The sequence below is a fragment of the Catharus ustulatus genome, chromosome 8, assembly GCF_009819885.2.
Source record: "Catharus ustulatus isolate bCatUst1 chromosome 8, bCatUst1.pri.v2, whole genome shotgun sequence".
Classification (NCBI taxonomy): domain Eukaryota; kingdom Metazoa; phylum Chordata; class Aves; order Passeriformes; family Turdidae; genus Catharus; species Catharus ustulatus.
Genome location: NC_046228.1, coordinates 15,226,883 through 15,243,313, shown reverse-complemented (window position 1 = coordinate 15,243,313; position 16,431 = coordinate 15,226,883). Strand labels below are relative to the sequence as shown.

Genomic DNA, 16,431 nt, shown 5'->3' with positions numbered 1-16,431 from the left:
GACAAATTATCTCAAATACACTTTATGCTTTGTTTCACATACAAAATTGCAACAAACTTAGGTGGCTCTCAGCTGAGCATACATCTCAACATTTTGTCTAAATTAGTTGTAACCAGTTGTTTCCACCAATTTATTAATGAGATTCTAAGAAGAATCTTATATTAGTGAATTCCCAGATTTTACTGTTTAGCATTGTCCTGGTGCCTGCTTCTTTACTTATCCTGGCTTAAAAGATCACTGCTGGCCCTAGGACCATGGTTCTCAAATGACTGAATTAAATTATAGTCAATGTTTTAGATGTAGGGACACGAATTACAGGGTCAGTTTACTGCCTTACGGAAGAGTTTATGTAATTCTTTTCACCAGTTGAAAAGAAGCAGTGACCCCACACACAACTGAAGAAATGGGCTCCCTGTTACTTTTGCTGCACTGCTGGCAGCATCTGTAGCATCCATAACTATCCTAAATAACAATGGATCTTAGTACAGAAAGAAAAAAAAACCACTTTTTTTTTTTTCCCTAAAAATTTGGGTGCATAGAATCCTTTTACTTTAGTTCTTTGTCTCAGTGTTAATTAATCTCCTAGAATCATTTAAAACCCAGTAACAGGCCCTTTTGAAAATGTTTCAGCATTAGCAAAAACATTAAAAGATAACAATCTAAGTATTTTGAAAAATCATATCCTTTTATAAGCTCCCATGTTTCAGACAAAGAGTAGGTAATTTCACACATTATATACAAAATGCAGGGCAGTTCTTATTTAATATTATCTATTATTTTAATTTTTCTCTTTTTTATCTTTATTTCCAAGAAATTAATATCTTCACAAAAACACAAAGCTAGCATGTTTGGAATTCAGAGGTTGTGTATTCAATGGAAAAGAGCAGTTATTCATGTCTAACAGAGCTGCTCATTGAATTCCATAAAAGTGTGGAGAACTACAGTATTGACAAACTGAACAACAAGAACAAGCATGGAAGTTTTCCCTCTTGCTTTTCCCTCTTGCTTTCATCAGTGTTCAGCTGAGATATCGATCCATTGAGTGATGCTTACAACTGTGGCATTTTTGCTTTACATCCTTTCATGGGTAATGAGTGAGTGAACAACATTACTTGGTAATAGATGGAATATGATCACACAAACATTTCTGGTGGACTGGTAGATTTTGAGGTGTTTTAGGTTGTTTTTATTGTGTGTCAGTTTTTTGGTTTGTTTGGGGTTTTTTTTGTCATTTTTCTGTTTTTTGTGGTTTTATTTGTTTGGGGGTTTTTTTTGGTTTTTGTTTTTTGGGTTTTTTTGTTTGTTTTGTTTTTGCTTTTTTTGGGTTTTTTTGCTTTTTTGGGTTTTTTTTGCTTTTTTGTTTTGAGAGCTGTTAGTGCATATTGCAGAAAGGCATAATGTCAGTCAAATTATGAAGATAACCTTGTGACATCTATTATTCTATCAAATCAATGTCAAGGAATTGAGCTACCTATTAAGAAATGGAGTAAAAATAAAGATTACTACCCTTACTTCAAACCTTAGTTAAAAGGGTACATGTTAGTGAATTACAAAAAGGTGCTGGGTCTACTACTGTATTTTTGTTTAGATTTCGCATTAATGAGAACTGTCCATGTATAAAACCAGTCCTCTGTTCAATGTAGTCATGCAGAGAAGGGAAGCTGAATGTGTATGTTTGCATCACACTCTTTATTTTCAATGACTCCACCCATTGCTTTCCATGTGGAGCCTTGTTGTTACCTACTTATTATTAAGTCACTGCTGCTTTAAAAAACAACACTGAAGTGTTTTTCTACTGACCTTAGCAATTTACTTCAGTCTTTGGAGTGGGGGTGAAGACATCTGAGAAATGGTACAGAATGGGTTTGCGAACTGTGGAAGAGGTGAAAGCTGACAAGACCCTGAAGCTGTCAAAAATGCAGAAAGCAGGTAAACTGAAAGTGTCATAAAAACTTGTATCTTAGTGCTCTAAGAACTTGATAACAGAATCACAGGGGAAGCCAAAGCTCATTTATACATCTGCTCTCTTGCTGCAGTCTTGTGAATACTGAGTTATTAGGTGAAAATATTTGGACCAGCTGAGCTCCCAATTAGAAATGGTGTCACTCAAATCATAGGAATATACATATTTTTTAAATTGCTTGCATAGATACCAAATGAAATATCTTATACAAAAAACTATTAATGCTTCATTATTGCACAGGTTGTGAAAAAATTACAGAATTGGAAAGCCCAGAACTACTTTTCAGAGATCTGTCTCCCTCAAGGCAGCCCTACTTTACTGCTAAATCTAGACTTGTAGTAAAGTACTTTACAAATTTTTTTTCTGTAATCCTAGCACATCTTAGCTTTAAAGTGTTAAACATAAATAATGTTACTTCCCCACAGATTGTGTACGTATGCACTGTTTCCCTAAATAAATGAACTAACTGAAACAAAGAAATTAGTTACATTAAGGAAAACATATTCTGTAAGATGACATTTAAATAATGTAGCTTTATTTTTGCATTAAATTAACATGTTTACCTCACCTCAGAATCCCTTGGGTCAGCTTTCTTCTGTTCATACTTCTTTATCCCTTTTTCTTTTTCGTGTCATATTCAAATGTGAAGCAAGCTACCATACTGGATTCTTTTGACACAAGCCCTGTGATCAGAAATAAGGTAGCTGGGATATTCCACATACTTCTGAACTCTGGACTTGTGTAGAGCACCATTATTTCGGGAAGACTGCCTTTTGAAACAGTACATCCAAAAATTCCATTGATGGGAGCTGGGAGGAAATTCGGAATAATTTATAAATATGCAGGTCCTAAGAAAGTGGAGCAATTGTTGCCACTGCTGTGTTGACAAATTACATGACAAATTATGGTGACAAAAATATGTATCAACTCTAAGGACAAAGATGAGGGAAGAAAGAGGCTGCCTGTGGTGCCTTGTACCCACACCACCTTTAGACCTTGAATAATGCTATGTAGATTTTAGTACTTCTGTGGAGTGATCAGCACTTTTTCCCTTTGATTTCCAGGGTTTCTCTACTATGAGGACCTTGTTAGCTGTGTGTCTAAGGCAGAAGCAGATGCAGTAAGCTTGATTGTCAAGAATACTGTGTGTTCATTTCTACCAGATGCTTTAGTTACCATAACTGGTGGTTTCAGGAGGTGAGTGAAAAACAATGAGGTCACTTGGCTGTTATATGCAGGTGCATAAAAAAAAGATTGTGTTTGTATGTTGGAAAAATCAAAGAAGATTCATGGGAAAGAGTTAGTTTTCAACATTTTTTTGTGGGTTTGTTTGTTGTTTGTTTTTTTTTTCAAACAGGAGAGCAATTCTGTGATACTCCCAGGTTCGTGTGTTTTGTTGCTGTAGATGGTCAGTTTTACTGGGTCTGATTGCCCAAGGTTGAGACTATTGTAAGGCCATGCTTGAAGGAAAGATAAAATAGGCTTAAGGCAGACTTGGTTTGGGCTTTTTTGGGGGCATGGTTTAAGGAGATCTTAGTCACAGGAGTGAAACGTGCTGAGGCAGAGTTTGTAGTGTTAGAAGTATACTTGGAGTAAACAGTTACTAAAATGACTATAAAGCACTGACCAAATGAAATATATACTAACATCTGTACAGATGGGATGATCTCAGAATTCCTTTCCTGGTTGATTTTTTGTTACAAATAATTTCGGTCTTGCTCTGCAAAACTTCTCATTCCGCATTATGTTCTTGCTCTACATGTTATGCTCTTAGACAAAAAAATGTAGTCAGCTCTAGCTCTTGTTGCTGAATTTGTTACTTTGTAAAACTTTGACTAAATTTTAAATATGAAAGAAGCTTTCAAAGATATTTAGTCTGGTAGAACTCAAAATATAGAATTCTGTGATTCTCAAGCACCTTAAACAGATATGAGAGCAAAAGAAAAGGATATTAACAATTAATGTATCACCTGTGCGTTTTAATATTGTAAACCTAGATAGGTCTTAGACTCAGTCCAGTACTAAATGAAGACCTTATGTAATTTATAATTTCTACAGTACAGTGATTGCGCTGAATGTTTTTATCGTCTTTGCCCCTTTTCATCATAATTATAATTATTCCTTATATATCTCATATTTATTGTAAGAATGTTGGTAGCTGCCAGCTGCATAATTTCTATAAAGCTGTGTGGTCATTAAGAATCATTAAGTAGGAACCCTGACCAGAGGTTTAAGAACAAGATAAAATTTTATGTTCAAAACATCAAGTGACCTCATTCTGTGAGCCTTTGTTTAAGACATGTGATGTCTCTCTTAAGAGAATTGCTGTTTAAGGGTGTCTTTAAGAGACTTTCCCCACCAATGCAAATCAGTCAGAGACCTTGTGTTCTTGGTAACTTGGATGTACAGTAATTTCACGGTTATAAGCTGCACCAATTATAAGCCATACTTCCGGGTGTCAGCAACTTTTCATTCTTTGTCCGTATATGAGCCGCACCTGATTATAAGACGCACATTACAATACAGAGTGTGATAAAAAGTATCTATTCTATCACCATCTGTTGAGGGTGGGGGCAGTGATCCTTATCTCACTGGCAGATATTCTGCTAATGGGCCATCCATTGAAACCAGGCGGGCCATTGTTCTTTATCTTTTCACAACCCATCCTTCCTCCAGCAAGTCATTTTCTGCTAATGGCCCATTGAGTCCCACTGTGTGACTGATAAAATTACTGCATCCCATTGGAAGTTGCTCCAGCCAGGGGGAAGAGCCCAACATTTCTTACCAAGATAAAAACAGAGGTTTTGGGACACTAAGGGAGCCCCTTTCTCCACTGACTCCAGAGGAAAACCGGATTTCTCCACATCACCACTGGACCTTTAGAAAGAAACCGTACCTTCTACAGGAGCACTGCTCCAACTGAATCACATCTGCCACTGCAGGAGGATGCAGCCACCATTTAATGGGACTGCTACCAACACCCTGCCTGATGAGGTGTCAGGTTGTACTCTGACTTTGTCAGGGTTTGGCGTTTGTTTCTTTGTAGTACTGTATTTCTATTTTAATTTCCCTAGAAAAGAACTGTTATTCCTAATTCCCATATCTTTGCCTGAGAGCAGTTTGATTTCAAAATTATAATAATTTGGAGGGAGGGGGTTTACATTCTCGATTTCAAAGAGAAGCTCCTGCCTTTCTCAGCAGACACCTGTCCTCCAAACTGAAACAGCAACTTTTCGTTCTTTGTCAATATATAAGCTGCACCTAATTATAAGCCACATTTCGGGTTCGGACCAAAATTTTAGTCAAAATGGTGAGGATTATAATCATGAAATTACTGTAACTGATTAACACATGCCTAGATGGGTCAGAGCCTTACAGGTTATTTACTGAAAAGTCCCAGTTTCTTCTATTAGAATGTATTTGTGAGCTTTGTTGGCAGCTTAGTTCACAGTTTGAATCTCACAAATCAAATATAAGCCTTTTGTCTTGCTTATTATTGTGGGGAGATATGATAGTCATTCTCTTTTTAATTAAAAAATAAGCTTTTGTATCTCTAAATGGGTGTATCAAGGCAGAAGAGAAAATTTTTAAGTATCTATTGATGCCTACTAGTGGGTAATTGTGTATACTAATTATATGCCTTTAAATGTCCAGGAATATATTAAACGATAAGTTTCAATATGTCAGTCCTAAATGGTATTTTACCAGCCCATGGAAAATAAATGCTGCAATGTAGAATTTGCAGATAACTTGATGGATTGAGATACCACTTTCCTCTTAGCTAATTTTTAATTGCTGAGTAGCAATAAGATTGACTACAACTGCTCTTTTTTGCCTTTTGCCTGTAGTGGCAATGCTCTTCAGCAAGAAGTTTGTGTAAGCTAAGTAGCTCACAGTTTTCAATTACCAAATTATTTTTTGTTCCTTTCATCATTATGTAAATAATTTAATAAAATAGCCAAGTTATATCATTTAAAACATCCCCTCATACTACACATTCTACACTGCTAACATAAGAGGAAAAATATCTCATGATGGCTCTGAATGATACACTGATTCCCCAGGGTCCAGGTTTGTCTGGCTTTGTATTCCTGTTTCATAACTTGGAAAAAATGAACAGTTGATTGTTTCCCTTCAGATTTTTGATTGAACAGTTGAAAGTCATGAGTCTCATAAACCTTACCATGAAGGATAACTGGATGAATTACAGTGAGCAGAACTTCCATAGAGACCTACAGTTTGGGAGATTCAATAGAAATAAAAGATGAAAGTTGAGATGAAAGTTGCATTCTTTTCCCTAAATCTATTGCATAGACCCATGGATGAATATATTTGTTATGTTACTAGATATTTTCCTTTAAATTCCTGAAATGTCAAGAAATCAAATGATGTAGAAATTTTTAAAATCAGAATCAAGAAGCATAGTATAAAGGCAAAGTAATTACAGTAATTTCAGGATTACAAGCCACACTGACTATAAGCCGCATCACCGGGTGTTGGCAAACATTTCATTCTTTGTCCATACACAAGCCGCACCCAATTATAAGCCACTCTGTCATTCACAGTGAGAACCCGTGTGCAACAAAGTTACCAAACAGTAACAGAATCGCGGGATCGGGGGGGTTGTTTACTGGCTCGGCTCAGGCCGTGCGGGCATGGGGCTGCCGATGGGGCCACGTGGCCCAGCTCAGTGCTGCCGCTCGGCGGGGCCGCTCGGGGCTGGCCGTCCCCGCCGCTGGGCTCGCTGCGGTGGCAGCGGGGCACGGAGCCTGCCGGTACCCGCGGCGGTGGCAGCAGGCGGGCATGGAGCCTGCTGGCACCCACGGTGGCAGGAGGGGAAGGAGCACCTCCCACTCCCGCGGCAGGCGAGGACGGGTGCCCCCCGCCTTCCCCCTGGGCCGCGGGGATGGCAGCACGGAGCCCCCCACCTCTCCCCAGGCTGCGCTGCCTGAAGGAGGGAGTCCTCCGCCTTTCCCCGCCTTCCCCTGCCCCCCACACTGCCAGCACGGGGCCGGCTCCACCCGCCGCGAAACAGAGTAACCAATTTGTAACAATCATGAAAAGCTGGGTTTTACTGGCAGTTGCTCAATTTGGCACCTCGGTTTGCACTTCTGGGGTTGGAAATGTCAGAAAATTATTCACATATTAGCCGCCCCTGAGTGTAAGCCGCATTTCCAGGTTGGGAGCAAAATTTTAGTCAAAACGGTGTGGCTTGTAATCGTGAAATTACTGTAATAGGTTTTTTTCTGCTTTATTTTAAATCCCATTGAACTTATTCATGGACTTTTCTTTGGGTTGGTTCATCTTTCACCTCTGGTCCTTTGTATGGCTTTTTTTTCTAGTCTTGTAGAAAATGAAAGAATCATGATGGCAACCCTTCATATCTTTCTAATTTGAAATAATTCAGGAGCAAAAATTAAGAAATAAATAAGCTTATCCCTTGTTGCTTTCCTACAGGAGCATTTGGCTAACCAACTGTAAAACATTCCTTGGGTTTCAGTGAGAGTAGTTTCAATTGAGGTGTTGGGAGAGTTTTTATTTTTCTTTCAATTTTTCCAACACTTATCTGGGTCATTTTGAAACAGAAATTGCAACACTGAAATGCATGGAAATACAGAAATAGAGCAATTGTAGTTATAAAATAAATCACACCCACGTGGTGTGGAATGTATTTCATTGTTCAGGGAAAGTGTCAGGGAGGGTGGCAGCAGAGAAGGAAGAATCAAAGATGCTGATGTTGCAATATAAATCACACCATGGACAGATTTATATGAAAGCCTGAATTTGCCATGCAAAACCTGTTTGAATTGGCATAGTATTATTTTCAGTGCTCAACCTTTCTTATTTTGAGATTTAAGTTAATAAGACAAATTCTGAGGTGGGGAACAGCACCTCATAATTTACAAAAGCCACTGAGGGTGAAGTTTCCCTTCCTATAGAAACAGAGGCCCTGGGGTGGGGAGAAGAAATCCCTTATTCTAATAAGCAACTTCCCTGATTAATAATGCACTTCTCAACTATATCCAAGGCAGGAGTGTAGTTCAGGCTAATGTGTGTTATAATTTTTAAATGAGTTAAACTGTGGACCTGACAACACTTTTTCTGTGGGTATTAAAAGAGTAATTTTATTCCACGAAGAGAGTTAAAGAGATTTCTGCAGTAATGGCATTATCTCATTTTGTGTATATCACTGCGTGTTACAGAAGATTTTATTCCTGTTAGCAGTATGTTAATGTCATTAATAGCAATATTAACATTGTAGTAGGGTCATTAGTAATGACAAGTAGAAAAATAACTTCACAGTAAGTTTCATGAGACTGAAACTGGAGGGATTTTCCCCTTTTTCCTGTAGTTCCATATTAGTATATGGTTTCAGAGCAATCACAATAAGACGTTGCCATGCACTGGGGCATTATCATGATATTCTGTAAGATCCTGGGTTTTACCTAACTTGATTTAGCTGATGATTCTTGGTTTTGCCCCATGATGTGATCTAAATTAAGGGTTTCATAAGAGCAAAAATGCTTGGAGGAAACACTATATCCTATATGTAGTTTGTGGTTTCAGTCTCTTTACTGGTTATTCATTTCTCAATACATGGATCCACAACCTCCAAATTTGACTGGAGAAGTTACTAAAAGGATCTGGAATAAGAATTAAATACAGTAATAAAAATATTTTATATATATATATATATATATATATATAAGAACTGAATTTTCAGAATGGTTTTCTGTGTGCTCTGTCCATATGATTCACAAATTATTTACAAATTAAGATTCAATTTTATGGTGTTGCATGTAACACAGTTGTGGTAGCTCTGCAGCAGCAGAACTGTACCTCTATGCTTTGAGGACATGGTTACTATATCATCAATAAGTGCTTAGTTTTTTGAAAATTATTTCGAGATCCTCTTAGTATTATGATTTCACTTCTCACTTTCTCCAATATTTAGTTAGACACGCTTTTGTTGGCTTCTCCTACGTTAGCCATTAGAGAAAGTGAAGTAGATTAAGGAGAGGCTTTATTTTAGGTAATTTTTAATATAGCAGTTCATAAGAAGTTGTTCAAGTGTCTTGGGCATTGCATAATGAAGAATAATTTGTGTATCTTGTCTTTTTTTTTTTTATCATTGTGGGAGGTTAATTTTTCCATGCTGTATCAGTCTTCAGGGAAGATTTTTCCCAGTCTCTCTTATTGCTAATTCAGTTCTAACATGAACCTGAGTGTAGATCACTATCTCCATGCTTGAATTTTATATTATCTTTCAGAAATGAGGATTTGATACTCTCTAAAATTTGTAGATAAGAATTGTTAATAGAAAAGCAATGAAGAGAGCAAAGGACAGGGTGACTCTGTTTGTCAGGTACCACTGCCATATTTTTGTATATTACAATGCAAAAAATTCTTTCCTGTGTGCAGTGACATTTCCTACAAGGCAAAGGAATGCATAAAGTAATGTCACGGGACAAGATTCTGGCCTTTCCTGTTCTGTACCAAGAAAATAATTTAAAGATATCTCTTCTTTCAATCTTGGAGATAAGATGAAATAACTGAGACAAAGAAACACTTTGAGAGATTATTTTACAGGTTCATGCAGTGATAAATAACCAAGGTTATTGTGGCACCTTTGTTTCAGAAATAAGACTTCTATATGGCATGTGGAATCACATTAATCTAACTGTGTTGGCACATGCTCATAACGGAGAGACTGTGAGATTGAATGTCTGAAGAATATTATGCTTTCCAAGCTTTAGAATATATGCAAGACTTTGAGGTTTATTTAATCAAGCTTGTCATGTGGTTTTTGGCTGAACTTCTTGATAAATTATAGAACATCTGATCACAAGTTCTGATCCTGATAAAAAGATCTATTTGACCTTTTGATATTGGATATTCCTAATAAGAATATTATTTTGGAGGCTGTAGATGTTCTGCAATGAGGTTACAATACCTGGCATAACACCAAATTTTTTTAGATTCTCAGAGCACATGTATTTGAAGTACTATTATTCAAATTATTTTCTTTCCCTTCAGATCTAAGATTAAAATAGTGCTGGACTTACTTGCTAAACTAATAGAATTAATTTTGCAAAAGATTCTTGCATTAAGTTTTCAGGTAAACTCCTAAGCACAGATTGCTTATTCTACTTGTATTTTGTTGCTACAGTGTACCTTTGCATTACACTGTTCTTAGGTACAGTTATTTCTATGCTTTTTTTTACTCCAAAACACCAACTGTGGTAAGGGAAGATATAAATTTTATCCAGGTACTCAAGTCCAAACTGTAATTTCTACTCACTTTTTTCTACTGCTATTAAAAGAAATACATTTTTTATATGCTGGTATTTAATTTTTTTTTTCCAGGGGAAATCTGCTATAAAGGAGCTGTGAGGCAAGCTACTTGCTGAACATTGAAGCTGATATGGTAGTTTGCACACACTTAAATTTGAGCAGTTCCTGGAATAATCTAGCAATTATTCTAGTAACAGACTGGAGAGACTGCCTGGCTATCATTCATGAGCACAACTTTTCCTCTGATAAACTGTAGCCTAGTTTGGATGAGAGTTTTAACCTGGAGGTGTTCTAATCTGATCTGCCTGGTTGTAAAGCTTAGTAAAACAGCTTTGCCTTCCCCAACTCCCTAAGATTAGAAATGTTAAACTTAAGGTATTGATACGCTGCAAGTGAAAATATTCTCTGGAGGGAGTTAGAAACACAGCAACTGTGAAAGTTCAGGGATCTTCACAAGTTTCTGCTTTTAATTTTCTGTAATCCATTAAAAATTAAGTTGGGAAAGGAGAAAATCAAATTAATGGCTATCCAAGTCAATTTAAAAGATAATCTATTGGAGTAATTCAGATACTTCCTTTTGTCATTAGAGCTTTGATTATTTTTCCAGTCATTTCATCTATTATTAGCCACAATGAATCATGAAGTTGAAACTGATGAATAAGGTATTTGGGAGTCATAGACAGGAAGAACTTTGTAAGAACCCATGAACTTAATAAAATTGAGTCCTCAGCAGAGCATATACTTTAAAAGTCTTTCAAAAACTTGATTCAATGTTTTTTACATGCCCTACATTACTTGACCCTTCCTTACTTTCACAGATGTTTTAACTCATTAGAAGGATACTGTTTAACCATGTGCCTGTCTTATCTCTAAAACTAGTTCAAGTGGGATGGAGGTGGCTGATTGCTGCAAAGCCAGAAGTTTTACACTCTGTAGAACCAGGAAACTCCCTGGCTTGGTCTTACAGTTTCTGTGATCATTCTATACCTTCTGGAGTGCATTTGCTTGAACCCTTACAGTGTGTAGTGTTTCCTGTTTCCTATCAAGTCTGATGGTGACTGCTAGTAAGTAAGCCAGAGCAATACAAATAATGAAATCTCAGATTGTATTATTTTGGGACTGTTGAAGTATCTTGTATTGGTGTTTTCTTATTTTTTTTAAACTTAATTGGAAAAAAATGAGACTGAAAACCAAAACTAGGGGTTTCTATTTCCTTGTCACATAGTCGGTCTGAAATTTTAGTTATGATACATGATCAGATTTGTTATCATTTTAATCTAGACAAAATTTTCCTTTGATGAAAATTTTTAGTCACTGCATTGATGGACTGCTTTGTGCTATTAAAATATTTGTCATTACCATGTATAAGGAATATTGGAGTGGCATTTTCAAACTGCAAAGGCAAACTTGTGGTGACAAAGCAGCATACTGCAGGTGTACTACTAGAAGTAAGACAGGGCATTGTCTTAAAAATAGGTTATTTCTTTCCACATCTTCATGTCATGTTCATTTGATATCGAAATGAATTGAATGTTAAATGAAAAACAAAGTGAGCAATTACTAGAATAGAAGACACTTTATATCTGAAGGAAGAACAGAATGACAACTAATAATGGTATTCGAACAATTTTTATCCTTATGCTTTTTTTCCCTGATTTGCCCTGTAAGGTCACTTTCAATCATTTTTGCTATGTAAGGGTCAGCCATTTGGCACTTCTAGGTTTCTAAATTATATGGAAATATTTTTAGAATGCTTGCTACTGCATAAAACCAAAATGTTAATGGCTTCACTAAGTCAAATTAAATTTTAATGGCCATGGTTTAATTTTTCTTTCAGCCCATTCACATCCTTTAAGCAGCATTAAATGTGATTCAGTTGTCTTCTAATATCACAGCCGACCTGAATAGCCTTTTCAATTAGACTTTTAGATGAAGCAGATCTGATACATTCTAAATAAATAAAGATCTCTTTTTATTGGTTAAATGCTGATATTCACAGCTCATTTAATCCATTTATAGAGAAGCAATGTCAAAAAAAGAACCTTTTTTTGTGTAATGCTAGTGATAATGTGCAGAGATGAGACAAAAAAATTCACATCTTTGTTTTGTCAGTGAATGGAAATTAAGGAAGAGGAACTCAAAAGATCTATTTAAGTCTTAAGAAAAGTGCATGACTGAGAAGTGATGAAAATTATTTGACAAGAAGTTACACATTAAAAGCATTTTATGAAATGGTGTGAAGAATAGTCAGTTAACAATGCACATTCCCCTCAAATTTATTCTGAGATCTTACAAATAATCTAATACCTAAACAGTAGATGTCCAATGTTTTTTAAATTCTTTCATTCTGTACTAATGTAAAATGTTTTAATTTAATCTTTTCATGGATTTAGTGTTTACAACATGGTGTGCTTTTACTTACACAAAAAGTAATAGAAATTGTTAGAAATCTACCATAGTTTGTTCAAAAGCATGTTTGATGTTTCCATAATTCTGTTTGATGTTTGTTCTCATTTTTGGATGACAGTGTCTCAAAACCTTCACTATGTAACAGAGACGACTCACTGTGATAAAACTTTCTCTGTGTGCGAGGGCAGGCATGGAGAAAGGGGCTTCTGGGTTTACTTCTCAGCATGGGATACAGCAAAAGCCATCTGGGCATCTGATGTACAGAAAGCTGGGCTGGCTGATTTGGGCTGTGGATGTATCCTCTCCTGTGGCTCTGCTTATTGAAATGCAAGAGGATGGTGTTGTCATTAGCTAGAGTGGATTTCAGCGCTGAGTTCTGTTTTGCCATTTTGGGAGCTTGTGTGGGTGTCAGATTATAACTAGCAGCTAACTTGCTTTCTCCTGAAGTGAAGTCCCAGCTCTGAAACAAATAGCAATCTCTCCTGACGGCGGGCTCATTAGACCCACCTAAGTGGAAAGGAGCAGTGACAGCTGTCAGTACGAGTTACAGCACTCCCAGCTCCAAACTGCAGTGGCTTCTGCACTGCCATTCCTTAAGATAATATACCATCAGGATTCCAAAAATGTAAAAATGGATTTTGCATTATTTGCACAAGATTTACCAATGTTTTGAAAAGTTATAAAAGGGGTATGATACAATTGTTTATAGTCCCACTATATCAATTAAATGTACTTAATAATGCATATTCTACTGACCATTCCCATTAAAAAAGGTTAGCAATAAAAATTGCTGTGGTTTTTATTATGCTAGGTTAACTGAAAAATATTCATTTATAATTTTAGAACAATTAACATATGCAGTAGTGGTTACTATTTGCATTATGGAAATTAAACATGTAAATTACTAAGTTCTGGTATGACTTCAAAACACTCCTCTGGTGTTTTGGAAGGGGAAATGCTTTGCCCTTCCTTGGACACAATTCTTCCAATATACAAGTACATAATTTTCAGTGAGCATAAAGGATATGTTAAATAAATTCATAAAAGGTCTGTGTACACAACACAGGCACTGGTGCTGAGACAGTCTGCATAGGACACCACATCATTCAGAAAAGAAAGCCACATCAAGTCTGACCGCCTCAGGTGTTACAGTAATGTGTGATCTGGGCTGAGGCAGGGAGACAGGTTGCATGATACAGAGCATGTACTGAAATTGATATATCAGTATAATTTAATAAGCTGGAAAACCTGCTTCCTGCATAAGGATTGAGCTGTTGCTCTTTGAATGTTCTGGTAGTTTGGGAAGAGGTTAGTATGGTATGTCATGGGGGAATAAAAGCTCTTATGATTAAAAAGTGAGCTGTACAAATAATTGGTACCTAACATATACATGTCCAGAGATGTATTCACAGACTGAAAGAGCTTCATCTTCACACTGTGTAGAAAGAAGGACAAGCAATTCTTTATTCTAAAAACTCATGCAAGGTCAATGATGGTAACCAGAGGACTATTCTCTAGCAGAGTCATGTTATATGTGCTGCAATGAATTTGAAGTGCATAAGACATAAGTACATAGGAAATATGATAAAGGGTGAATATGAATAAGTAATTTCCACTAAGTTTTATTATATGCTTCATTATGCATATGAAAGTCTATATTCTGTGAGGTTTTGATTTATTCTTTTTGGAATTTTACTTAGTGGCTTTTCAGTGATGTTTGGTTTGTTGATTTTGTTTTTTTCTTTTTAGTTCTGGGGAATAGGAGAATTTGTATATTGCTGTTTGGGAAGAGGTATTGCAGACCAAAACATACCAGTGGTATTATAGAACAGCTCTGTGTCCAGAAACTAAATTAGTGAATGAAGTGAATCATACATTTATGTTTAGGGTTTCTTGTAATATATCTACCAAAATATTTATGAGTATTGTTTACTTTCTCTGAAAATGAAGAACTGTGCAGAAATGTAATTCTTTTCCTGGTAAAGTCTATAATTCAAATGTTTTTTTTTTCTTTAGCAAAATGAATTTTCCAGTCAGAATTTCTCTTTCATTATTAGCCTCAGCCATAGAAATTTCATACTGATGTGGTGTCATTTCTTTTAAAGACAAGGGTATATGCATCTGGTAGTCAGAGGCAGAGAAACCTCTGTGAAGCATCACAATGCCTTTGCAAGATCACTGAAATATTTTGATTGAGGTTTTAGACAACAAATTGAATTGACAACTTGTATTAGAACATTTCTATCTCATTTATTTTCAACTGTCCATCTAAATCCTTTTGTTTTTTCTCATTTTCTTGACCAGCTCTACTAAATCCTCACTGTGAATAATAGATGGAGTGATTAAAGAGAGAAGAAACAATCAACTGTAATCATCACTCAGAATTAGTAGCAAAACCAAATGTTTCAAGTCATTAGTGAGGGTTTTTAAAAAATGTGTGTGTTTTTTTCTTTCACATGGATATTATGGGAAAGCATAATATTTTTGAAGTACTACTCTGAAGAGTCACAATAATTGGAGAGTCTCTTATAGGCATTTGACATGAATTCAACTAATACCACGCATTGATTTCTGAAATGCCAGAGAATTTAAATGGATCAATTTTGAGACTTAGGCCAAGAAGTATGTTCAAAGATAATATTTAAAATATGCTACTTGAAAAATATTTTCCTTATATGGATGAGTGTCAAGTATCTTACGACTTGTCTCACAAGTAAACAGCTATAAAGTAAAATATATTCATGATACTAATAAAAGTGGCAAGTAAAAAAATCTAAAAGTTATAGAGCATTAGTTACAACGAGGACTATTAAGACAGTGGAATATACTCAGGAAAAGAATAAGTAGCAAGATTAAAAAAAGACAGAGGAGATTTCAGATAAAGTAATAAGATAAAAGAGAAACGTGAAGCACAAGAGGTCAAATCAAAGCATACATGGCTTTGATGAGATGGAGATGCCTAGTTTGATAGATAGTTCTTTTCCTTACATGTTATCTATAAAATAGTTCCATTGGGGTTCACCTGCTAAGAAGAGGATGCCTTACAAAATCAAGGCCACTCAAGGTGGGAATGGAATAAAGAAAGACAAAACAATTGTCTTTGTAACACTAAGAGACAGGCAGAAGTGGTATTCTTTCCAAAGCAAAATCAAATCAGAACTCTGCATAAAGGGTAATTGAAACAAAACTCTGGCAGCAGTCTTAGACTAAGTTCCCAGCAGTAAAGTCCACAGTAAGGTAGCATTAATAGGCTAAGGATAGGGCTTGGCTATGATTAAGAGACTTAATTAATGTGCTAAGACAGACAGAATAAGGCTAATAATGCTTAACCAGCTTTCTGTTAGCCCTATCTAGGTGCACCAGGACACAAGTGTCTATTTCTTGTTTTGTTTCAGACAATGGTACTTAAGCATCTCTTACCTCTGAACTGCAGTTCTATTTCAGGACAGAAATAGAAATGATTTAATATATTTTGTTTTGTGTGCAGTCTTTCTTGGATGTATGTTCTTTGAGAAGTTTCTGATGCCTCAGTGTTTTTGAGTATATTTCCTACTATTAATGTGCTTTACTCCAGAGTGTCTCAGGGCATCTGTGTTGGAGATGAAGTTCTGAAAATTTTGCATTCTCTTAGTGAACTACAACAAACAATAGTGTTATGTGGTTCACCATGTGCAAAAGAGGTTTTTCAGGCTCAGATGCCTGGTGACTCAGAGACAGGATGAAATGCCTGATGTTAAGAGTCAAGAGATCAACAGTTTTAATTA

General features: G+C 36.2%; 1 protein-coding gene across 1 annotated transcript in view; it reads left to right on the top strand.

The window, feature by feature from the left end:
• The window catches only part of DNTT (DNA nucleotidylexotransferase), an 88,098-nt gene that overhangs the window by 22,395 nt on the left and 49,272 nt on the right, over nucleotides 1-16,431 (top strand). The window contains exons 6-7 of the mRNA XM_033066289.1: nucleotides 1,806-1,929; nucleotides 3,028-3,160. Coding sequence (XP_032922180.1) covers nucleotides 1,806-1,929; nucleotides 3,028-3,160 — 257 coding nt within the window. The remainder of the gene's footprint in view (nucleotides 1-1,805; nucleotides 1,930-3,027; nucleotides 3,161-16,431) is intronic.